The 24,651-nt window shown below is 40.2% G+C and overlaps 1 protein-coding gene across 3 annotated transcripts; it reads right to left on the bottom strand.

Moving 5' to 3' along the window:
- Nucleotides 1-24,304, bottom strand: unc119a (unc-119 homolog a (C. elegans)). 3 transcript variants are annotated; one of them, XM_040009653.1, is made up of 5 exons: nt 23,917-24,304; nt 3,914-4,027; nt 3,621-3,714; nt 722-894; nt 1-616 (listed from the first exon to the last, which is right to left on the bottom strand). In XM_040009653.1, exons 1-5 carry the CDS (start codon nt 24,038-24,040, stop codon nt 504-506), a joined length of 618 nt encoding a protein of 205 aa, XP_039865587.1. In that variant the 5' UTR covers nt 24,041-24,304; the 3' UTR covers nt 1-503. The 3 variants fall into 3 exon arrangements, with proteins under 3 accessions (XP_039865587.1, XP_039865589.1, XP_039865588.1); XM_040009655.1 differs by lacking the exon at nt 23,917-24,304 and adding an exon at nt 4,217-4,707; XM_040009654.1 differs by lacking the exon at nt 23,917-24,304 and adding an exon at nt 4,180-4,705.
- Between the last annotated feature and the right edge of the window lie 347 nt (nt 24,305-24,651).

Genomic DNA, 24,651 nt, shown 5'->3' on the forward strand with positions numbered 1-24,651 from the left:
ATTCTTACTGCTTTTAGGGCAATTTCATTTCCTCCTTTGTCTCATTCTGTTTCCGCCTCGTCTGTTTGACTTCGGTTTCTCTTCCAAAACACACAAAATAAAAAAAAAAATTAAAAAAAAGTTTTCCTGATGAGAAACTGGAACCCACATATACAGACAGAAATCAACACTATGTACAGACACTGCATGTGTTTGCTGCCCACACACTCACTCACGCACGCTGATGCAAACTGAGGATAAAACTGTCAGAATTCAGTGTTTCTGCAAAAAAAAAAAAAAAAAAAAAAGAGGCAAAGGGAGAAATCTGATTGGCCGGGCAGCTCAGTACCTGAATGGAAATGCATGGAGCTTAACAGGGAGGGAGACATGAGTATTTAATGCCAGTGATTTGTCCATCAGTTCATCTGTTTCTGGTCCTGAAGTGATAGCTGGATTATCGAAAATGTCTAAAACAGGGAAGGAGAAAGAGAGAAATGGTGGAAGGTTGCAGGATGGAGGCTTTCCTACGGCCCTCCGCTGTAGGAATAATCTGCCTTGTTGTGCATCACCAGCTTGTTGTCCACAAAGTAGAAGCTGTCAGACTGCGTCTCGTAAGGGTGCAGGATCATCTCACGCACTGAGAGGGGGAGAGAGACAGCACACGGCGTTCTAAAACATCAAATCCATCTAAACATGGGGCGGGGGTATTTGTCTCGAGTGCGTCGGAGTGTGTGACACTCACTCATTTCCTCGGACAGCGTGGGGAACTCATAAATGTGCTCGCACGTGTTCTTGCTGCTGGGCATGCAGAAGCCAAACTCGAAATCAAAACTCTTTAGCAGCTGATCGCGGAAGTAGTGTCTCTCAATCATACGGAAGTTGTTGATGGGGGTGTCACCAACCGTGAACTCCACTCTGCAGAGACACAAAGTGGACAAAATACACCCACCAACGAGTAAGGGAATAGAAATACAAACTGCTGTCGCTGCTTTTGACACTTATGATAACAGTTGTAATAACGCAACAAGGGAAAAGCCTAGTAACAATCAATCTAGATTATCTGCAAACCCAATTCCAAAAGGGTGGCTGCTTAAAACGTGAATAAAACTGAATGCAATTATTTGCAAATCTCAGAAATTCCATATTTTACTCACAGCAGAACACGGAAAACATATCAAGGACTTAACCTGAGAAAATTTAACATCTTAAGAAAAAGCTTGTTTTGAATTTGATGGCAGCAGCACGTCTGGAAAAATTTGGGACAGGGTTTGTGTTCACCACCGTGTAACATCACCTCTTCTTATAACAGTTTGTAAAATGTAGGAACTGAGGAGAGCAGCTGCTGGACTTTTAGGAGAAGAATACGGTGGTGTTTCTAGATTATGGATGGATATGTCTTTTTTCACTGATTTGTGGAATTCACAACAAACTGTGATCAAAGAGAACGATTTCTGGAAGAGTTCCTGATTCCTGACAGAATCATGTCTGTTTTTAATGCAGCACAGTCTGAGGGCCTGAAGTTCACAGACATCCGATAAGCAGCACCTGGCTGCTACTAAAGCCTCTTAATTCCTATGGAAGCAGAAAGGATGCAAGTCTCCTTTATTAGGTTATGGGAGAGTGTCAGATCTGAACACGCTGAGTAGCCTTTAGTGTTTAATTGCATTGGTTCCTTCAGAGCTCTAACAAGTAGCTTTCACATTAGAAATAAATAGCGGTGAAAAAATAAACACATTAGCTTTATTATTTTTATGCAGTTGTGACGAGCAAATCACTTTACTTACAACACTCTGCACTGCTCTCTTGTCTTAATTATTCTTTACTGTTATATTTTTACATTCTGCATACATCTCCATCACCTGTTCCTCTGATAATGTCTCTGATTGGAGCAGACCATGTGCCATCGATCCCCTTTTTGCTTGGAAGAAGAGTGAAACAACACATCAAACGCCCCCTTTTATGTGAGCCTGAAGCTGAAAGTCTGAGTTAAATAAGAGAGTCGATAATCATGGTCGTGATACCTGTCATCTCTGACTGAGGTTTCAGATTTTGTTAAGCCCGGTAATGCAAAGAAGGCCTGGTTTTGTTTAGCTTGCTCTGGAGCACACCCATAAAGGAGGCTTAAAAAAACATAGTTTGGTGAATTAAATGTGATTAGAAATGATAAAAAGGATAAATAGAAGTTATAAAATTAAAAAATGAAGACTGTCAGGGGTTTTGAGTTTTGGGTTTTCTCTAATTTTGTATTCTTATCTTGTTTTATGTTCCTATACTCTATAATATTGATATTTAGCTTGCTGTATTTCTTAGTGTTTATGGGTCTTTTTTTTTCAATCTTGGTTGTTGTTTTCACGACTTTAGTTCTGACCCTTTGTTGCAAAGACCTTTAGGTTTGGTCTGTGTTTTGTGGGTTTATGACTTCCTTTTGGTTTTCAGATAGGAGCTCTCTGTTTATGTTGTTAGTTTTACTTTCCTTGTGTTTATGATTTCTTATCTGTGCCTTTAGTTCCCTGCTTGTTTTAGCTGACGATAGGTTTTAAAATTCCCTTTTGTATTCCAAATTCTGCTCCATCCATCTTATGTATTGACCTCTTTTCAATTCAATTTCATTTATATAGAACAGCAATTACAACAGCGGCCACCTCAAGGTGCTTTATATATACCTACAAAAAGACTACCTCCATGAGCAAGTACTTGGCGAAAGTGGGAAGGAAAAACTCCCTTTTAACAGGAAGAAACTTCAGGCTCAGGGAAGGGAAGCCATCTGCTGCGACCAATTGAGGACGAGGGGGAGAAGACAGGACAAAAGGCACATTGTGGAAAACAGAGATGAATAACTAATGATTAAATGCGGAGTGAAAAAAGGTGAATGAAGAAGAAAAACCCAGTGCATCATGGTCCCAAGTCCCAAGCAGCCTAAGCATATTGCACACTAACAAAGGGATCCAGCCCTAACTATATAATTGTATATTTGAGTCTTGGTCTCAGTGTTAGTTATTCCTTGTCTTATTTTGATAGTCTCCTGTCACTAGTGCTTTGCATTTAATTCTACTTCCCCTGTCGCGCCATCTCTGATTGGTTTCAGCTGCCCTCCCACCTGTTTCCTCTCCGGTGTATATTTATTGTCTCAGTCTTTCCTCCTTGCGTGTTTTCTTAGAAGAGTTGTAGTTTTGGCAAGTTTGTTCTTGACCTGCATTATTTTGTATTTTAGTAAAAACACAGCATTAAAGCTGATTTTGAGTTTACTTTCCATTTTCTCAGGCCTACATTTTGGGTCCATCCATCCAGTTGTCAAATGCACTAAAACCATTTACTCTACAGGTTAACACACACATAATCCAAATAATAATAATAATAATAATGATGATAATACTACTACCAATAATAATGATACAAATTTAGGGCTAATCCCAGTTTAGATTAGTCAGTTGATGTGTTGGTTTGAAATCTGCACTCAGTCTCATGATGAGCAGTTTTGGCTACTTGGTGCCTGACTCAGCAGATGGGCTGGGCCACTCTGTTCACACTCATCGCTGTCAGCCTGCTGCCTGACACCAGAGCCTACACACATCCTACTTCCGGTACGTTCCCTCAGTCGTCGCAGCAGGGTTGACCGGATATTACACCACATGGGGACTTACGTGGCTCCAACCTGCCGCAGCTGTAGGAAAGCCGGGGTGAACTGGTATCGGACAAAACGGCCGGCATTGGGGTCACACTGCTTTTTACCACCAGCTGAAGACAAGATGAATAAAAACAATAAAAAGCAGTCAGCTTTTTGAGTTCCAGCCCTTGCTCGGCTTATTTGAGCTATGCACATATGCGTGCAGGTTTTTCCTATTAAACTGATGAACCAATAAACCATCTGACATACTGGAAGGTCTTTGGACCTGCCATATAATGTGTTATCTAGTTTCTGCACGTTGGAGCTCACCTGGTGTCGGAGGTTTGGTGATCTCAAAGAGGACAGTCCCCGTTTCCATGTCACGGATCTTAAATCTGGTGAAGTCGATCATGTGGACATTTTCTTCTGGAGAGCAGAGGTAATCTGAAGACAGAAAAAAAGAAAAAAAATGTGTCTTAGGTTCTTCTGTTGTTTTGTACATGATACAAAACCAACTGTCAGTTAACCACAGACTTCTGTTACACTCCAAGAAACAGTCATATCTGTTGTTACAGGCAGGCCCGAACCGGTCTCACATTCATAAAAGCCAGCTCTGCGCTGAAGAATAGTCACCGGTGTAACATCACAGCGGTGCCAGGAAAGCCATTTTTGCACGTTTTTATCTTCCTCTGCGCTGAGAGAAGTCACAATACAAAACTCCCTACTTCAGCTACTTCAGTGAAAGCCAACACAGACGTTCAGGTCACGCTGAGCTCAGGGAATTGTCTGAGTCGCTCAAAAGGATAGACACACAAAGCAGAAGCTAAACACGTTACTCAAAGTTTCTAACTTTCAAAGCAACTCACTAATCTCTCATACGTTTGTACTTATGTGCACCGGAAGATACGCCCAGAGTCAGGTTTGACAGCGGCAGTTATGTAGTCTCATTTCTGGCGAGTGATTGAATTGTTTTTGTGATTGGTTTGAGTATGCATATACTTACCTTCAGATAAAGAAATCTCACAAAACAATACAGAAAACAATATGGTGATCCTATTATTGTATGCATGAGTTGTATGTTAGGGTTGTTTAGAAATAGCTTTTCTTTATTTAACTTTTAACTAAAGTTGAAGTTTAATGGCTTAAACATAGTTTTGCTCTGGTTCTATGCAGAGCCTACAGACAGCTTTGCAGATCAACTTCTACATGCATTTATATAGAGAAGCAAAGGTGCTTTGTGTTGTAAGATACGGATCCTACAATCACCAGGGAGCGGTGTTACAAACAAAAATAATTTCCCACAGTCACCCAATTCAGTTCAATTTAATTAATTTCAGTTGTATTTAGTTTTCATATTGGCAGCTAACAATAACAGTTGCTTCAGGTTTTATACCTTGAAAGCCCCAAACAATCTGACAGTCCCCTATGAGCAGCACAGACAATGTCGCCTAATCATTCAAGCCTTTGTATGTGAAGAGAAGGATTCAATTCTGGATTACACTGGGAAATAATAAAGAGAAGCGCATATGTGAGAAATATGATCTCGCTTTCTCTCTCTAGTTGTTCCTCTCTAGACTTTTCAGGGGCCTTTTAGAGCCAACCAAAGGTTTTCTCTTTCATGGGGAACTCATCTGCCTTCCACTTTCCTGCTCTGGACTGCACTTTTCAACTATTCTGTATTTGACCTATGCAGGGCATCATCAACTCAAAGCTACATGTTATTGTTTGGAGAACTGCATCAGTTGCATACCTGCTTAGGATCTACAACCGGACACCAAAGCAGCACTGTAAATCTTGCCTCATTGTGGCTGTTTTTGAAGCTTATGGATGGCTCTGGACCACAACTTGGTTTTTCCTGCTGTAAATTCAGGCTGGTGGGAGACCTCCCATGGTGCAAAAAGCAGTTCTCCTCTCTTCCTCTTCCTGTGCATTTATATGCCACATTACATTAACATGTCTCCAGTTTCTCCTTTTTGTTGTGTGTTGTTGATTTTTATTTTATTGTTTTTTTTTTTTTAAAGAAACATTGTATTGGGTCATAGCAAACATTCTCATTCTCATATAATTTCGGATGCTGTTACCTCTCATTTGCTGCTCTCATGTGCTGAAAATCTAAATTACGATAAAGAATTTTTATAATCGCACACACTGTCCACTTTTAAAACACGTCTTAACACCAATTTTATCCTTTGATTTTCGGCCTCAGCAAGACTTAGCTTTTCTTGTAATTAAATTAGCTACTAACTAATTAATTAATTACTTTGCTTTTTGCTTTCAGTTGTTTTTTATTAATGTATTATATAATTTTATTATTTTGTTCCAATGTTCAGCACTTTGCATCACCTGTGGTTGTTTTAGAATGCTTTATGAATAAAGATGATGATGATGACTTTCTTACTGTCCTGTAATATTGTTGACCAAACAGGTTGCTTTCCGACAATAACAATAAATGTTTTTTTATCACTTTTCTCTTTCAGGATTTTGATGGCATTAAACCAAAGAACTGTCAGATTTGGCCACGTTGGCGCTATGTGTGCACGTATGTGTGCGTGGCATGTGTGAGACACTGCCTTCCCAACGGGGCAGGATTAGACCTAAGAGGCTTATTGTGTTTTACCATCACATGGACTGACTGTTTGAGAAGCGCAGACACAAACGCACACACTGTATCTCATTAGGGTATGGTAAGGGCAAGTATTATTAGCTGTTTACGTTGCGTAAGTGTTGAAGGGTCTTTCTCTCTGAGCCTTTCATATGATACATTAAGAAAGACAAACATAAGTTACACTAAATGCGTTATCACCTGACTTGAACGGATCTATGTATTTGTACACACACACACACACACACACACACACACACACACACACACACACACCTGCACAGTTACATCTTTGACTCCTTCCTTCTGAGGGTTAAGGAGCAGATGGGCCACACAGGCTTTAGCCACCTGCTCCGAGGTATTTATAGACTTCTTCATAAAGGATAACACACAACACTTAATGTGAAATTTACTGAACACCAATAATAATCATAATCAATCAATCAATGTATTGATAAAGTAATAATAATCTTAAAAAAGAAGAAATCTGAATGCTGTTATGCCGGAGTTAAAGAAAATCCCTTATTTTGCACGGTTTTAATGGAGATTTACACAGGTGGTGAAGTGAGACCCATTACTTAACAGACCTTATTATTTTTTCTAAGGACAGTCTCTTTGGTTCTTTAGAGTTTCTTTCAAACTCCAACCAATTCTAACATCTGACATGTATTTTAACTCACAATTTGCATAGAGTTAAAAACTTTATGAGCTTTGATATTTAGGTGAATGAGATCGTGTCATCTTTCTACGGTGGCCCTGTGAAGTCAAACAAACTGCAACTTATGAAAAATGGAAAAACACCACAAAAGCAGACAGAACAAAACGGAAGTGTTTTTGGGAGAATATTATGTTACCACATTAAACATTAAGTGTAATTCAATTTGGGATATTTGATCATTAAAAAAATGAATTTGCTATTAATAGATTAATGTGGATACTTTGACACTAAACCATGAACAGAATGGCTGAATGAACGCAACCCCCTGGTTTAGTCACTAAAACAGTTACCGTTAGCTTGTCACTTCCGCAGCTGGTCCGTCATGGTAATGCTTCCCCTTTCTATGAGGTTTTGCTGCTTTCTTTTTCTATTTCTGTTGTTCTTTTGTGTGTTTTTGCAGCATTTTTATATTGCTTGTGTTTTCTGAAACACAAGTGGCTTTCCATTTTCATAGTGAATAACGGCGTGAGCAAGAGATTTTTGCCTTTATTTTTTAATATTTTTCGGTTACTTTCTGAAACAGTGAGAGTATAGATAGCGTGTGTTTATTTGCAGCGCCCTCTAGTGCTGTGGTTTTTTAATGTGAGGGGCTTATATGCACTGGGAACATTACTATAAGCCTAATGTTACTGCTGCAAATGCAACTTTCACATAGGATTTAAAGAGTGCCTGCATGCTATGTGGCCTAGATGCGATTAGCGCGGAGTCGTTTTGAAATAAACCCAAGAACTGAAATCGTCGTCTTGGCTGAAAGCTGAATCAAATACTGTTATCTAACACAGTGCAAAACTACGCTCTTCATGCTGCAGAGATTAGATGCTTGTTTGGGTTACTCACACTAATAACATAAGTATCTACAACCTCTCTCACCTCCCCCAAACCATTTACAGCTCATGTTTAATATGACAGCATGTCAGGGTCCTGAGCTAAATGACTGTTTCAGGGATGCAGCAGAGTCAGAGAGGAAAGTGTTTACACTCAGGATCCAAAGCTTAAAATAGCTACTGTAATTGCAGCTTTGACATTATTTTCAAAGTGAAGGATGTATTGGGTATGTTACACTGAAGTCCATCAGTGTGTTACCCTGCTCACACAGTTAAACCATCAACTTAAAAAGGAAACTCTCGCATGCGTACTGCACTATTCAAAAGTCTTGAGCTACCTTTGATTTCTTTATATTCTGCTATGAAAACAGGAAATAGGTGCAATGACTTATTGAAACATCAGCATACATATATGGAAATACAGCATATAAGACACAGATAGTTACCATGCTAATAGGCCTGAATGTCAGTATTTGGTAAGGCCGCCTTTATTCTTTAGCACAGTCTGAACTCTCCTGTTAAACTTTCTTGTAATTTCTTTAAGGAATAGTTCTCCAAGCTTCCTAAAGGATATTCAAAGCTCTGGATGTTGTCTGCCTTTTGTTCTGTTCTTTGTCAAGATGATCTCATACTACTTCAATAATGTTCAGGTCTGGGCTCCGGGGAGGCCAATCCATGACTGATAGTGTTCATCTATGTGTTATTCTGACAGGTATGCTTTTACTGCACTGGCAGTGTGTTTAGGATGTTTGTGATGCTCAATAATTAAGCTATTGCCCATCAGATGATTTCCAAATGATGCTGGACCGTGGATCAAAATTTGATGATACTTTTCTGCTTCTATAGTCACATCGATATTTACAAGATCTCTAACACCACTGGCTGAAATGCAGCTCCAAACCATAACAGCCTTTACCATGTTTTACAGATGGCCTCTCTCCTTCCTTGATTTGAACCAAAACTTTCAACTGAGGTTTCATAAGACAAACATTCTTCTGAAAATGGTCAGGTACAAGGACTGGACTGAAATTATGTGAAAAAGCAGCCAATGTCCAAAGAAACACTGAAAGGACTTCAGAAAACCTGGAGAACTATATCTTGCTCCTCGGAAGCAAAATATATAAGAAATGACGGGTGGTTCAAAACGTTTGTACAGTACTGTACATACAAAATCAAAGATTAGGTCAGAACTATTCCCACAGTTTACTCACAGTATATTATAACATTGCTAGAACGCCTTTGGCTGTTTTGATCGAACGAACACTGACTGAAAGCTCAAAGTCAGTGCTCTTTCCCTCTGTCCAGTAAGAATCTTTTATGTTACAACCTCAAGGAAAACTGAACTCATCATTTTTGGTGAAATAGCCCTTCCTTTTCTCACAATCTGTCTGACGAGTGCTCTAAGTGTATTTTCTGTAACAGCTACTAAACTTGCTGTCTTTGTGGACAGATGACTGATAGACGTACTTTGTGAATCAGAGACGGCTTCTTGCCAAACCTGATGAAAAAGACAGATGGAGCGTTTCATCTGATAGCAAAGCCAATGAAATCACTTTCATCCAGTGCAGTGCAAGAATTTGCACACTTCTGTGTGCTCCTACGGTCGCATGAAGCCCAGACTACACACTACAAAACACACTTTGATTTCACAGCCTCTGCACATGGAGCAGCTTGACTGATGATGGGTGACTGCCTTTCAGAGATTTGTAGTAGTCATAAAATATGCCCTTTTCACATGCTCGGTGTTTAGAGAACACAAAATTTGGTGTGAGGGGAAAAACACACAAACTGAAGGAAAAATGTCATTTTCAGTTTGTGAAACATATTTAGAACACCAAAAAAGAAAGAAAGAAGAAGAAATAAAAAAAGACAGAGAAGTACAGTATAAACAAATAGGTCTCAGACTGGTTTCTGAAAACATGTAGCTGGGGCAAATCTACCTACTATAGCACATTTGGAATTATTTATATATCGTCTGTGAAAGCAATTAAGTTAGGACTTAACTCTGCTCTGGATGGTTTTCATCCTGGTCAGTTGCTACTCCACCAGTTGTATCTTTGGAAGATATTTAAGGGTGTGTGGGAGTTTACCCAACCAGTCTAAAGGCATTGGACTGCTTTCTTTAAGGTGTCCTGTGAGGGGTGTTTCAGGAGTCTGTTGTAAGTTACATAACTGCTGATTAATGGGAAGAAAAATACTACTGCTGAAGCCAGCATCTTAACATATTCCAGCCATAAAGATTACCCCTGCACATTTAAAAAATTATGCTCTGTGTCAATGTGACACAGAGGTCTAGAGCAAGCATCCATATGTGAGGATTGGGAAGTGACCGTCGTCTAACTATTGTTTCAATCAGCGCATCACAAATACACAATGCTAAAGGGCACTGTATGTACCTCTAAGTGACTTTCAGAAAACAGCATTATTTAACACCTGGGGAATAAGAATAAGCTTAAAATAGAACATTTTAGGCTTTACACACAGTAAGTTTTGTCCAGAGAGTAAAACTTGTTGAACACGTAGCTTTACTGGTGCTGTAAAAAGGAAACCTGTACACAGCATCTCACTAACAAGGAAAAGAGTACAAGAAAATAACCGTCCATCATTGTAAAGACAGGACATCCATAAAAATGTGGTTAAAATGATGGTTCTATTCGTCAGTTTGCTCTTCTTTCCTTTTTGCACACACACACACACACACACACACACACACACACACACACACACACACACACACACACACACACACACACACACACACACACACACAAAGTGCTGCACTTCACTTCCTTCAACACTGTCACCTAGCAACGCTCCTTGTGATAGAGCACTAGCTCGATTAGCCAGTCTTTTTCCTTCTCCTGTTCCACCTGCCTGCTCCACAACAACAAGGTGCAGCAGCAAATCAAAGGAAAGCATCTCGGATTTGACATCAGTCGTATGCAAACGAAATGCACCACGTCTGGGATCCAATGGAGGTATGCCTGAGGCCTCCTCCTATAGAGGTTTGTGCAGGATGTGCCTGAAGTGCAGGAGAAATTAGACATCCTGTGGCAGTGAAAACAGTGACTCCACTTGTGACATGAGACCTTACTGTACTTGTCATTTTGCTGAAACATGTCATTATCTTCCAGCTCAGGTAGGCTGCCTTTAATTCTGCCTTTGCCTTGTGGATCTTACTCTAACCTCGACACATCTAATTTCTTGGATAACAATCAGACTCATGCGATTAGACTAACATCAGGCTTTTGTTAAATACATGAATTTTCAGTTGTCAACAGAGTCCTGAAAAGAGGCAGCAGCACCTCTACAGAGAGTAAAATTAGCACCAAGTCAAGAGTCATGCTGTGCTCCTGCGTTCAGACTCCCAGAGCCTGTCTGACGGGTGCCACTTATAGCTCCCTAATCCCTGAGATTAGCCCGGAGTTACAGACTTTCAGCCACAGGGATTGACTCCACATGGCTCATTCTTTGACTGCGTGGCCTTTGATTAGTTTTAAGACCTTGTTTTGAATAAATCTAAGAACACAAGTAAGGAAAATGCAAAACATGTTTGCATGTTTTCACCTTAAATCCATAGCCTTTGGCTGCTTGTGGCATTAGCATTACACGTTGGAGTTCACGTAATGATGTATGGTGCACCTGAGTGCGGCGGGTTGTTTCATGTCTCTCAGTTAACAGAACCTGCAGGCAAACTGACAAATGGTGAGGTTCATGGAGAGGTTGCATTCTGAGCAGCTGAATGCAGATGAGATTTTTCTCCTCTTATCTTTCTCCAACCAGAAAAAGGAGGGGGGAAAAGATCCGGGGCTTCCTGTATCTTATGATCAGTGCTGGTGGTAATTCTTTACATTCGTCTGCAATGCACTATGGTTCCTAAATTAAGTAATCACATTACAGTTACTAATCAAATATTTATGTAAATTTTGTTACGCAAGTTCTTTAATTACCTGCATAATTTTTGCTTGTGCACCAATCACTTGACTTTGGTTCACGTGGCGGATTTGGATAAAAATAGCAGAGTCGTCTGTAGCTTCTCAGGGGTGGATATAACAAATAATCTTGTGGACATTTGTTTTCATATCTTAGTGAGGACAAACAATTGACATAATGCCTTCCCTAGCCACTTGCCTTAACCATCAGAAATGAATGCCTAACTCTAACCTAACCATAAACTAGTTGTAACCCTGACACAAAACCCACATTTTGAGTCTCAAAAATACCTTTAAACTCGTGGGGACGGGCATTTTGCCCCCACAAATATATTAGCATTCCAGTTTTTGGCATATTGAAAAATGGCACTTTATGTACACACACACACACACACACACACACACACACACACACACACACACACATATAAAAGCACACAAAGCAATGAAAATTTGAGAATTTCTTTCCCTTTGTTTTCTTTTTAAGATGTTGGAGTGAAAACAGATGATAGCATTCACCTAGCTTACTACAAGGAGTGATTGTTACCTCTGCCAGCTGTTTTCCTTTTCCACCCTTTATGCCTAGCTATGGTGCAGTGGTTAAAACATTTGCTTGGCAATTGCAAGCATGCTGGTTTGGTTCCAGCTGGAGGCACAAATCCCTTCTGGGGTTGCCTCAGGAAGGGAATCTGGCATAAAACTCTGCCAATGCAGAGCAAACATGCGGTGCTACCCAATGGGGCGACCCCTTGTGGCAACAGAACAGCTGAGAGTAGCTTTTATGCCTAAACTAGCCTTCAGAGAATAAAAAAGTAAAATCCCTACAAAAACTGCAAATGCTGAAATTAAACATATAATTTCTCTTTTTTGCTAGCAAGGCAAGTTTATTTATATAGCACAATTCAACAACAAGGTGATTCAAAGTGCTTTACAGAGACATTAAAAAACAAAAACAAATAAAAAGCATGATTTAAAATTGATTAAAAAAAACATTAGATAAAATCTGTAGTTAAAACGTAAGTTTTGAAATTTAAGCTTAAAAGTGTGGATTTGATGCTTTATTCAAATGCAGCTGAGAATAGGTGAGTCTTCAACCTGCATTTAAATAAACTGAGTGTTTCAGCTGATAGCAGGCAAAGATCCTCAAAGATCAGCAGGTTTGATTTGTAGGGTAGTGCACACATGTACACTGAATGTAGGTCATCTGTTCTTCAGGTGGAACCACTTCAGTATGGAGTATGATATAACCAGTGCTGGGTAAGTTACTTTAAAATAGTAACTTAGTTACATTACTAGTTACTTCTCTCAAAAGTAACTCAGTTACTTCAAGTTACTCGTTACTTTCAAAGTAACTAGTTACTAGGGAAAGTAACTTTGGTTTTACTCAGAATTCTCTTGTTAATGTGTTGCTTCCATAACTTTGCCAGTCTTCTAGCTTGCTTACTTGCCACAAGTGCACTGTGCCACCTACCAATAGAAAGAAAAAGATAATGTGCATATTTCCACGAGAGAAATCCCACGCCTGGACCATCATTGACTGCTGCCATGATTCTAGCCTACGTCACAGAGTCATGTGCGCCTTTTACATCCAACACAAAAATTGCAGTCGTGGTGCTTTCGATTGTACTCAGAACTCGGAAATTCTGCCTTCTGAATAGGAAGATGTAGGTAACACCAGACTGCAGATGAGCTGCATACAGGGCTGGACTGGGACAGAAAATTGGCCCGGGCATTTTGACTAGAGACCGGCCCACCATTATAGGAAAAATCATCAAGCATTTGAATGAAAATAAATACTGTTGTGACAGTGATGTTCACTGTTCTGATGGTATATATGCATCAATCTATCAATCGTTTGTTGTAAGATTTAGATAATTATTTTTTAAAAGCTAGACATTTTAAATGAGAATAAGAAAGAAAAGTATTTCTTTGTGCCCCCTTTCCCTGTTAATGCCCTACCTGGCCCCCTGGCAACACTTTGCTAGACCCGCCCCTGCACAGTTACCAGCTGTCAGCTACCTAAAAAAGGATCCTGGTGTTATTTGTCTCTCAGAAACAGTTCATAACTTCCCTTCAACTCATTCATGTCACCTAAAAGGTAAACCTGTTTCTCCATCACTTGTTCAGCTCTGATGATTCAGTAAGGACATCTCCTGGTTTCATCTTCATGTTTCCCTCTCACCAGATAACCAAACCATATCATGACCAGCAGCTTTTTTACAGCTGTGGCTCCAGCAAACATCAGCTGATACTAGAAATTAATATTAAATAAATTCTAACAACAGCTGATCAAGCTTAAACGTGCTGCTGTTGTTTAGCGCGACATCCGCTGGTTTCCTCTTTCGGCGCAAAGTGAGCGATAAACAAACAAGAGAGCCGATCAGCTGATCATTGATCAGTTTCATGATTGAAGTAGGAGGGGGGGAGAATGAAAGAAGAAGAGGCAGCTGTGCAGCAAAGACAGAATAACTCCAGCTTTGTGTCTTTTTCATTGTAGCTGAATTACGGGACAAACTGTTCCTTTTCACCTCAATAAGAAACGCGTAATATTTTCTCTGAATACCAGACGGGACGGTTGGCAACTCTAATAACTTATGAACAAAATAAAGTTCAACATCATTAGCTTCATAGCACCCACCCAGCTGTATAGAAACTCCGTCATGCTAGCTAGCACGCAGTACGGAAAAAGTCAGAATAACGAAAATAAACTCCACCTAAACTTGGTTTATATCTGACCCAGAGAGACTGCAGGTCATAACTTCTTACCTGAAGTTCAGTTCACACTTGGACCGGCGGCCGCCTCGGGTCTCTTTTCCTGCGTCCCTTTTCCTTCATCCACCTGCTGGCCTCCACCACTTGCTAATGTTACTGAATCTGTGGAAGCTCCGCGACAGCCACCACACGAAGTAACGAGTAACGACCCTATCTAAATCCCAGTAACGACTAACGCGTTCCTGATTTTGGCATAATAACTAGTTACCGTGCTCGTTACCACAATAATAACGTAGTTACTGTAACGCGTTACTTAATAACGCGTTAGTCCCAACACTGGATATAACCTCTGCCTGGTAGTAAACACACACACTCCACCTCTCTTCATGGACATCATCCATTTTAAAAAGTGCATAAAATAGCTCAAATTAAACTGCAGAACAAAACAGCTCAAAATATAAAAACATATTTAAAAAACTACTGATGTGTTTATTGTAACTTGTAAAACTGCATCACCTTGCAAATAGATAGAGACTGCTTAAAGCAGCAGATTCAGCAGCACACTGATATGAATATTTGAAGTCTTATAGTATGGGCCTCCAACCTGTGGCTTTGGATCCATATGTGGCCCTTCCACCTGTCTCCAGTGGCCCCCTTTGGCTCTGACAAGAAAACTAAATTAAGAAAATGATCCTCTTAAATTCTCTAGACCTCCGTATCAGTGGCTAGCATGGATGCACATCTATACACGTCCTGTTTTAGTGTCCTTAGCTATGAACTGAAAATAAAAGTGTCATAAGAAACTTAACAGTGATGGTCAGATTTGTTTGCTTTCATCTCCAATGCTGCTGGTATACTTTACCTGTGGCTGGACTTCTGTCAGAATTAATTTGAAATGTGTCTTTTACTATTTTCCTATATTTCAGCAAATACTTTTATCTGTTTCTCAAACTTATTATCATTACTTTTAATTTAATTCCTTAGCACAAGCATGGGAAGAACTCATAATGGCTTAACTCTGTTTTAAAGTGGGTCTATACGGTTTGTTTTTCTTTAAAATTGTTCTGTTTTGTTGATAATAAAACATAAGCAAACTAAACGCTTTTAGTTATTTTAGGTCTCGAATTTCATGAATGCAACAAAATCTTGGTAACACTGAAAAAGAAATGTAACGTCAGAGTACCAAATAATCACTATAACTAGTCTACTGCAGAGTAATTACATGTGGTGAAAGATTTTAACTATTTAAACCTGTTAGCAATGTTACTGTAGGCTAATTTATATGTAACAAGCCGTGTCCCTCCGTTAAGATAACATTAGAAAAAATGTATTTTTTTTTTAATCTCAAAGCTGGGAAATTCTTTCATTATAATAGGTAAAAAGTGAAGTTCAGCACAGCAAACATCTAACAAATAGCCTGCATAAGTCAGCACTGTGGGGCTCTAGTTTCTCCCAATATACACAGCGTGTAAATTTAATACTACTTTAATGTAAATACTTTTATTTTTCCTTTAGTTGAAGAAGATTTACAAGATAGTAGTGAGGCCTGCTGCAAATGAAACCAGATATTTACATACACTTAAAAAAACACAAAAACATTTTCTTTACCCTCAAAGATCAAATCAGATCTTGTTTTAGATCAATAAATATTAACGTATTTGTTGTATTTATGAAATGTCTGATTAAAGAAAGAGAAAATTGTTATGTATTTTTTTATTACTTTCATCAAACTCAGAAGTATACATATACTTCCTTTGTGTTTGGTTTGCCCTGAAACTGTTTCACTTGGTCAAACGTTTTTGGTATCCTTCCACAAGCTTTCTACAATAGCTTGCTGGAATCTCGTCCCACTCCTCTTGACAGAACTGGTGTAACTGGTACAGGTTTGTAGGCCTTCTTGCTCGCACTCGCCTTTTCAGTGCCACCCACAAATTTTCTATGGGATTGAGCTTTATGATGGCCACTCCAATACCTTGACTTTGTTGTCCTTAAGGCACTTTGTAACTAATTTGGAGGTAGTGCTTGGGGTCATTGTCCATTTGGAAGACCAATTTGCGCCCAAGCTTTAAATTCCTGGCTGATGTCTTCAGATGTTGCTTTAATATGTCCACATAATTTTCTTTTCTCATGATGCCCTCTATTTTGTGAAGTGCACCAGTCCCTTCTGCAGCAAAACAGCCCCACAACATGATGCTGCCACCTCCATACTTCACAGTTGGGATGGTGTTTTGAGGCTTCGAAGCTTCCCCCTTTTTTATCATTACGGCCGAACAGTTCAATTTTGATTCGTCAGACCAGAGGACATGTCTCAAGAAATTAAGATTTTTGTCCCCATGTGCAGTTACAAACTGTAGTCTGGCTTTTTTAATGGTGGTTTTGAAGTAATGGCTTTTATCCTCCCAGCGTAACCGTTCAGCTTTTGGTATTACGGGACTTGTTTTGTTATGGATAGTGACACTGACGTATCAGTTTCAGCCAGCATCTTCACAAGGTCTTTTGCTGTTGTCCTGGGGGTGATTCGCACATTTCGCATCAAAGAAACATTCCTCTCTTGGACTCAGAATCCGTGTCCTTCCAGATGATTGGTTGTACGTTCCCATGCTTTTTATATATCTTAACGGATGAACGTTGGACCTTCAGGCATCGGGAAATTGCACCTAAAGATGAGCCACACTTGTGGACCTGTTTTCCCATGATGTCAAAGAAAGGCTCTGTGATTGGGGTATGCCTTTATATGCATCCACAGATGTGCCACCAACTCAAATGGACTCAATTAACCTATCAGAAACTTCTCAAGCTCAGAATGGAATCATCTGGAGTTTTCATTTTCTTTAAAGACACAATAAACTTAGTGTATGTATACTTCTGGCTTTGATGAAAGTAAAAAATACATAACAATTTTCTCTCTTTTTATTTTGACGTTTCACAAATACAGGAAATATGTTAATATTTATTGATCTAAAACAAAAAAGTTTACTCTCATTCGATTGTTGATGGTAAAGAAAAAAATGTTTTTGTGTTTTTTTCTGAAGTGTATGTGAATATCTGGTTTGAGCTGTGTGTTGTTGTATGGTTTGGAGATGGAGGCACTGACAACAAGACAGGAGGCTGAGCTGAAGATGTGAAGATTTTCATTGGGATCAACCAGGATGGATAAAATTAGAAATGAGTGTATCAAAAGGACAGTAACTTCTTCAGTTTAAAAGTTAAAAGCTCTTGTTGTTGATATTAATGTGATTGTGTTGAAAGTAGTGCAGTGTCCTATTTTAGTGATGGTGTAAAAAGAAGAAAACGCCCATTTTTTTTACTAGTATTGGACAACGAATGTTAAAGATGGAGGAGAAAAAAAGGAAGACCACAGAAGAAGTTTGTGGATGAAGGAGGACACGCACCTCTGTGGCGAGCCCTAAAGGGAGCAGATGAAAGAAGGTTTTTTTCTGTTATTATTTAGAGTTTTTATAACTTTAGTCATAAGAACAAAGAGTCCTTTGTGTGCTCAATATATTAATTCTATAACATGTATAAAACATGGATTAAGTTCCGCAAATGGCTCGATAAGTAAAGGACGTCCAGCTCATCAGAAAAGCAGAGAGTAAAGTTGACTACATCCTGTTTAGGATCACCCATTTTTAATCTGATGTAGCTCTTTCAGAAAATTCTTCCTATCAGGAGGAGAAAATGAGCAGAGATCCAGCATGAATGGCTACAAGCATATGTTTAGTCTCTTGAAGCCACAGTAAATTTTCTAGACTGCTGATTGCAATTTGTAAGGGGCATGAAAGAATATTAATGTTACTGAATAAGCAGAATATTTTCCAATTACTTATTCAGATGCTCCACTGATGATTGTCATTTAGCTTAGCTATGCTGGGGAGTCTAAATTCATCTTCAAGTAAAACTAAAGGTTTATTACACTACGAGGGTTCTGGTGGCATCTTCGCATACACAACTGAACTGAAATTATTCAGCACCAAATCCTGACATGTGGTAATTTTTCTATTTCAGCTCTCACGGTTTGTCATCCACAAGCAATCAGAATTGATTATATGACTTAACACAAATACCAGCACCAGCCAGTAAGCACAGAGTCATAGGTTATTGATCAGTAACCATGTTAAACCCGATACAGGGTGATGGCCGTCTCACAAGTGCACGTTTACCATAATCCAATTGCTTAAGCAAAAATTAGGCCTAAACTCATGTGAGGGACACCTCACGAGACCGTGCCGGTGACTGATGTGGATTCAAAAGCCATCTCTCTGCGCTTCAGATCGCTCCGAAAGAATAACCTTGCGACAGCTGTGCATGGGAGATTAAGAACCGGCTACACCAATCAATTTTAATTAAAACTGTATCCATTGTGCTGGCACACATCACAGAGTGGAAATCCCGCCCGATGTAGATAAAGCGCTGCTCTGTGTCCCAGACTTATTAAGGCCAAATAATTGATTGCCCATTAATGTAAAAGGAGCAAGATCGCTTTGAGTAAATCATCTGGATAATTCAAAATTACACACAAGTGATCCTTTGAGTAAAAAGACCCACAGTCTAAGAAAGCATCTAGTGTGGTCATGCTCCTCTCTTCCCATGAAGGTGTCATTTTTTACACTGAAGATAACTTTTTTTTAAACCTGGCTGTATTTTAGAAAAAGGGAAGTGTCAGGTTCCAAACTTTACATCCATCCTTCACGAGACCATTACAACAGGTACAGCTGGATGAAAGCTCTCTAAGGGTGTTTTCAAACCTATAGTTTGCTTACTTTGGTCCAAAGCTACTTTGTAAACTTGTAGCAAACTAACCACGTGAGAATGTTCATTCCGCTCATTGGCCAGATGTGTCTGGGGCGGGAACTACAAAAGTAAATACAGGAAGAAGGTTCTGTATTCTGGACCTGTGCTCATCTATAGTACACAGTAGTAGTATCAGGGTAGGATCATGTTCACACCATAAACGAACCGCTCTGGAGACTGAGACTCTTTGGAGGAGGTGGTCTTGGTGCGGTTGTTTTGGTCTGCAACCGAGTGCGATTACCATGTTCAAACCTGCACAGACGAACTGATTTAAACTGACCAATCTCCTTTTTCAGGCTAATTAGGACATGAATGAAACAACATCGAAAGCAAAAAAGTCAACACAAACTAAACTTCTACTGCGTGCATGTGTGCTTTTGTCTCAACTAAAGATAGCTGTCACCTTGAAAAGTGGTAAAATCTAGTGGTCATTCTATTCATAATGGACATTGTGGTTTTAAGAGCAGCATGGTGATTAGTACTGTTACCTCACAGCCAAAAAGGGCTTGGGTTCAAATCTGGGCTGAGGCATTTTTGAATTGCATAAGCAGTCTGGACAGTTTCACATTACCGGGTAACATGATGAATGTAAGTACCCAGCAAAAATTGTGTTAAATGATCGCTGTTTGATCGTATTTAAGAAACAGTTCTAAAGGTTGTGCTGTTATCTGGTTGTCTGCTCCAGCTGTTTTGTGGATGTCATGGTTGTTAAGAAGAATTTTGGTACATTATGATTTCTCTATGAAAACAAAACAGAAACTTAAGTACCATAAAATGTGATCGAAGTCATGGCTTTGATAGCTAACCTGCCAACACAACATGGACTCTAAAAGCTTGTGTTAGAAGGGTCTGACTGGACCGTCTCTGGTCTCTGAAAAATAAAGCCAGCATGTAAGTGGCTAAATCTTCACTTCCTCTGTGTGCTGCTCAAGACTGACTCCAACAGGTTACAAAGTCTAAAAGCTTACAGCAATGCAATAATGTAATGCAATACTGTACTAAATTCAGTAATTACACTAGCTGCAATTGTGTCATTACAAAAGGTCTTCATTTATCTGCGTGCCGCTTGGATAAAGTTTTTAAAGTTCATGTGTAGCAGGAGGAAAATAGCAGCGCAGTCTACAGCGGACATTACTTTTATTTTTAGTTCCCAGAAGGGCAAGAGAGAGAAGGTAAAGTGCAAACTGCATCCAAGACAGAAACAAATGCATTATACTGCTTCACAAGCACCTGCAGAGACAACATGCTAATGGAAAGCTAGTAAAGAACCCAGGATGATGTTAAATCTGAATGTTTGCTGACCCCAGCCCAGTAGCCAAAGCCTGATCTTCAACAGGTAATGAAAGCAGTGATGGACAATCAGGTTTGAAGCCTTTATTTCTACCATTTTATGTTTCTAATTTAAAATCAGTGTGGTGATAGCTTTGAAGTCTCTTTGGCCTGGTTTTCAGCTTCATGGTTGTACCTAAAAACTAAGAGAAAATAATACGTATTTATTCTCATTAAGGTAAATAGGGTAGTGCTGTGGAGACCTGGCTTGTCTGGTCTTGTTCTGTTAAAGCCAAATAAAGATCTGTTAGTCTGTCTAACTGACTGGCCTCCAAGTTGTCCGGCAAACCTCCACACCACATGCCCGCTGGACCTGCTAGCCGCTCCTTCCTCGCCAGACCACCTACAGCCTCATCTAGCATCGAACAGTCATTAAACTGAACGTCTTTACTGTATTTGTGTCTTTTGGAGCATTTATGTTGGATTTGTTTGGTTGCTCTGTCATCCAAGCAAATCCATGAAGCAAATCCATGAAGTGTATCCACCATTATGTTCATTCATTCAAATTAGCACTAATTAGCCTGTATGGGTGTCTTTGCATTGTAGCTGTCAGTTTATGATTGCAGCTAACTGCGCTAACTAGCATTAGCTAATAAATTAGCACTCCATTCTTTCATCCATATCAGGTACAGTGCAACAACAGGCTGAAGAACAAAACCAGTAAGCCCATCTTTGATCATGACCTCAGTGTTTGAAAGTTTGGCTATGTATACTGGTTGTATCAACAGCAGAATATAAGGAAAGGTAAACGTTAAATACAGTTAATTCAGTGCAGGTGTGGAGGATGAGCACTTTTGACAGAGACCATTTCAAATCAGCTATAATTTGTTTAAACAACTGAGGTGTAATGAATGACTGATTCAGTATTTTTATGGTTTTGGTGTGCAACAGTGAATGCATCCACTGCTGCACACTGATATCATAAACCAAACACACCCACAGTCACAACCCTTCCCATAGCGTTCCAACAAAGGGTCGTTTCTGTCTGAATCCACCTGCTAACAGCAGTATTTCAGGGATCTGGATCTCTCAGGTAGCTGTAATCTCACTGTGGACTGTATGCTTTAAATTGTCAGCTGGAAATTTGAATGCATTTTCAGCAAGAGGCACAATTTGCCTGAAATCCTGACTGCCTTTCTGCGGCACTCAAGTGCACTTACATGGAGACATAGTTAGACATGGTGGATGACAGGAAAGTGGCTACAATAGAGAATTAAATAAGCATAGAATGTTTCCAGAAATGTCTGTAACAGGATCAAATATTTTAAATTTAAGTCTCCCGTTTTTTTCAGAAATCTGTTTGATTATAACCAAGAATAACATATTTCACACCGCTCTTGTCCATCAGTAATTCTTGATATAAGGTTACAGGATTACAAGCGCAACATTAATTTAGTGTCAGCAGTAAGTCTGCTTACAGTATGTCCGTCTGCAGCCATATCATAAATCATCTGTAATGCAAACAGTGAACTGATTATGTGCCATTTTTCATGTCACAGCACTGTTTCTCATCTGCCTGGATTATATTGCTTCTCCGTTCTGCCTGTGTGACAATGAGGCGCTGTGCCTTGCTTATCAGCACTGAACCACCATGACAGACTGGAGCTGGGCTGCCCCAAAATGGTGGCATTTGCTTCCCAAAAGCACAAAAGGCGAAGTCATTTACACAGCAGGCTGCGGTATTTTCTGCAGACGCCTTTTCTAGAAAAGATTTTCTTTCCCTTGCAGCAGAAAACAATAGCCCAAATTATATAAAACTGTGCTTATCTGTGGGATATGTGTGTGTGTGTTTTTTGTTAAATGGTGAGGACTTGGAACCACTTTTGGACACCTCGGTGTGAAATAGGACTTGACGACAGGTTGAAAAAGTCATCTTTCACCATCGAGGATTACAGCCACACCGCATGTCTATAACAGGGTGCAGCTCAATAAATGAATGAGTGGCAAGCACATTTGTAAGCGTATTCTTAGTCTCCAGGGTCATTAATTACCTGAGGTGTATGGCTCCACTGCAGAATGCTGTTACAGCCATTCTGACATAATCCAGATTACATGTCAGTGGAGAGCGGAGATTACCGCACCATCACGAGTGATTTAGGAATTATCAGGCTGATGCAGGCCGAGCACTGCCTCTCCTCTTCTGAGGGGTTACTGGATGAAAATCCATGTGACTGTTTGAGAAAAGAATGAGAGCTTGACTTAAACCGAACTGAATAAATAAAAATAAAGGCAAAAAAATTGGATTTGTTTGCCTTTTCACTTTGTCGAAAGATCAGTCACTTGTTGAAATCCCTTCTACTTGCATAATAATAGTTGGGAAATCTTAACTCTAATGTTTAGATTAGCATCTTTTTTTCTCATTGAGTTGGGGTGTGATTTAGTGCTTCATCACACACAGTCTTTTAATACTGCATATGGATATTCCAGTCATTAGTAACAGTTTGGTCACATTTGCTCCTAAAGTTGTTAAGATGAGGCTAAAAAAAACTAAAGTAAAATCAGCTAATCACATTTCTTTGCTCACACTAACTGTCGCAGGCCTCGAGTAGTGTTACTATACTGTAAGTTTTCACACAAGCCACCTCCACAAATTGTACAGTTTCATAATAGTGCATCCTTGATCACCACAGAGATGCAATAGATGGACTAAAAGCACCTGCGTGAAACATCCTTGTGAGAAGAAGACACGTGAGAGAGGCTTTCACTGTTCCCCTTCTCCAGCACAAGTTTATTAAAGTGTTGGGAAAGCAGGCCTGGTGCTGGGGAGAGCCTCTGTGGCCTCCCTGCTTCCATTACATAATGTGGAAAGTGTCAGTTATATATGACAAACAACAAGTTAATGGTATCACTGTCTTGTTTTTGTTCCAACTGTCTGAGAGGAGTTATAATCAGTGGATCACCTCTCCGGCCACCTGTTACCTCAGAGCCACAGGTATCTTGAGGTGAGGGAGTAGTAAGCATCACTCAGGCCCCCCTCCCCTGCAGTGGGAGTTGAGAGGCGCACATTAGAAGCACCTACACTCACCTGCTGTCTCTTTCAGTGCCCACACAGTCAAACACAGAGGTACAAACAAAACAAAACAACTGGAAGCATTCTCACACACACACACACACACACTGATGCATTAGTAGTACCAGTCAAACTTTGCACGGCAAATACAACTGCAATTGGACGAGACATCTAATCTACAACCGCACACTGACTGAAACGCACACTGATTACAAGTGGTTAATCTTTTTTTTAAGCTATAACACTCGGAGGTTATGTCAGAGTCGCTGTCCATGGTATCTGTCAACAAGGAAAGCACATTTACAAAAAAAGACACCGCGAACAAGGAAGGAGCACATGGGTCTGCACTAATCCCATCTAACAGTAAGGCTGAACTCATCCCCCCGTATCGTGCGAGTTGCGGCGGGTTACTCACTCTTGGTGATCTTCTGTAGCCCGAGCACATCCTCGGGCGTTATTACGGTGTGTTTGCGCAATTCTTCTTCGGTTGTAACCGGGATGCCCATGTCTGATGAGTTGCAGCCTTGCTGCACTTTCATGTCCGACAGGAGAGGGTTGTTCGGAGCGCGACCTGGCAGGAACTGAGGCTTTCTGATGTTCTCGGCGTCGTCGCCGCAGGAGCCGATTTACTTGCGCCTTTAGTTACGCGATGGCTAATACGCCGTACAGCAAATAGGCTCTGCTCTGTTACAAGAATAACTCATTCTCCGAGCCTCCTCCCCTTCTCGATCCGGTAAAAGATAAAAATCAGCCCTCGGCTCCCTCCCTCCTTCCCTCCTCCTCCAAGCCTCATCGGCTCTCTCGCAGCTATTTAATCCAAATCCTGCGGCTTTAAAGCGACCGGCGATGCGTGGCTGTCCGTCTGCGCGCCTCGTCATGCGCTGCCGGTGCGTGCGCGGTTGGCTTTTTGCTCAATAACAGTTTCGCACCTCCGAGATGAGCTCTGGCACCTCCCGCGTGGAAGTTAGTGGGGGTCAGGAATAACCGCTGGAAATCGTATTGTGGATGATGCGTTCACTGCACCGCTGAGTGGAAAGAGACAGTGGTGCTAAAGTGCACGGCAGAGCTCGAATGTGCAAGCTACACAACGCAAGGCTGTCTGTTTTTTATTTTATTTTTTTAGGGCAGGTATTTAGCCGAAGAAGAGAGT

The sequence above is a fragment of the Simochromis diagramma genome, unplaced genomic scaffold (assembly GCF_900408965.1).
Source record: "Simochromis diagramma unplaced genomic scaffold, fSimDia1.1 OVJJ01000344.1, whole genome shotgun sequence".
Lineage (NCBI taxonomy): Eukaryota > Metazoa > Chordata > Actinopteri > Cichliformes > Cichlidae > Simochromis > Simochromis diagramma.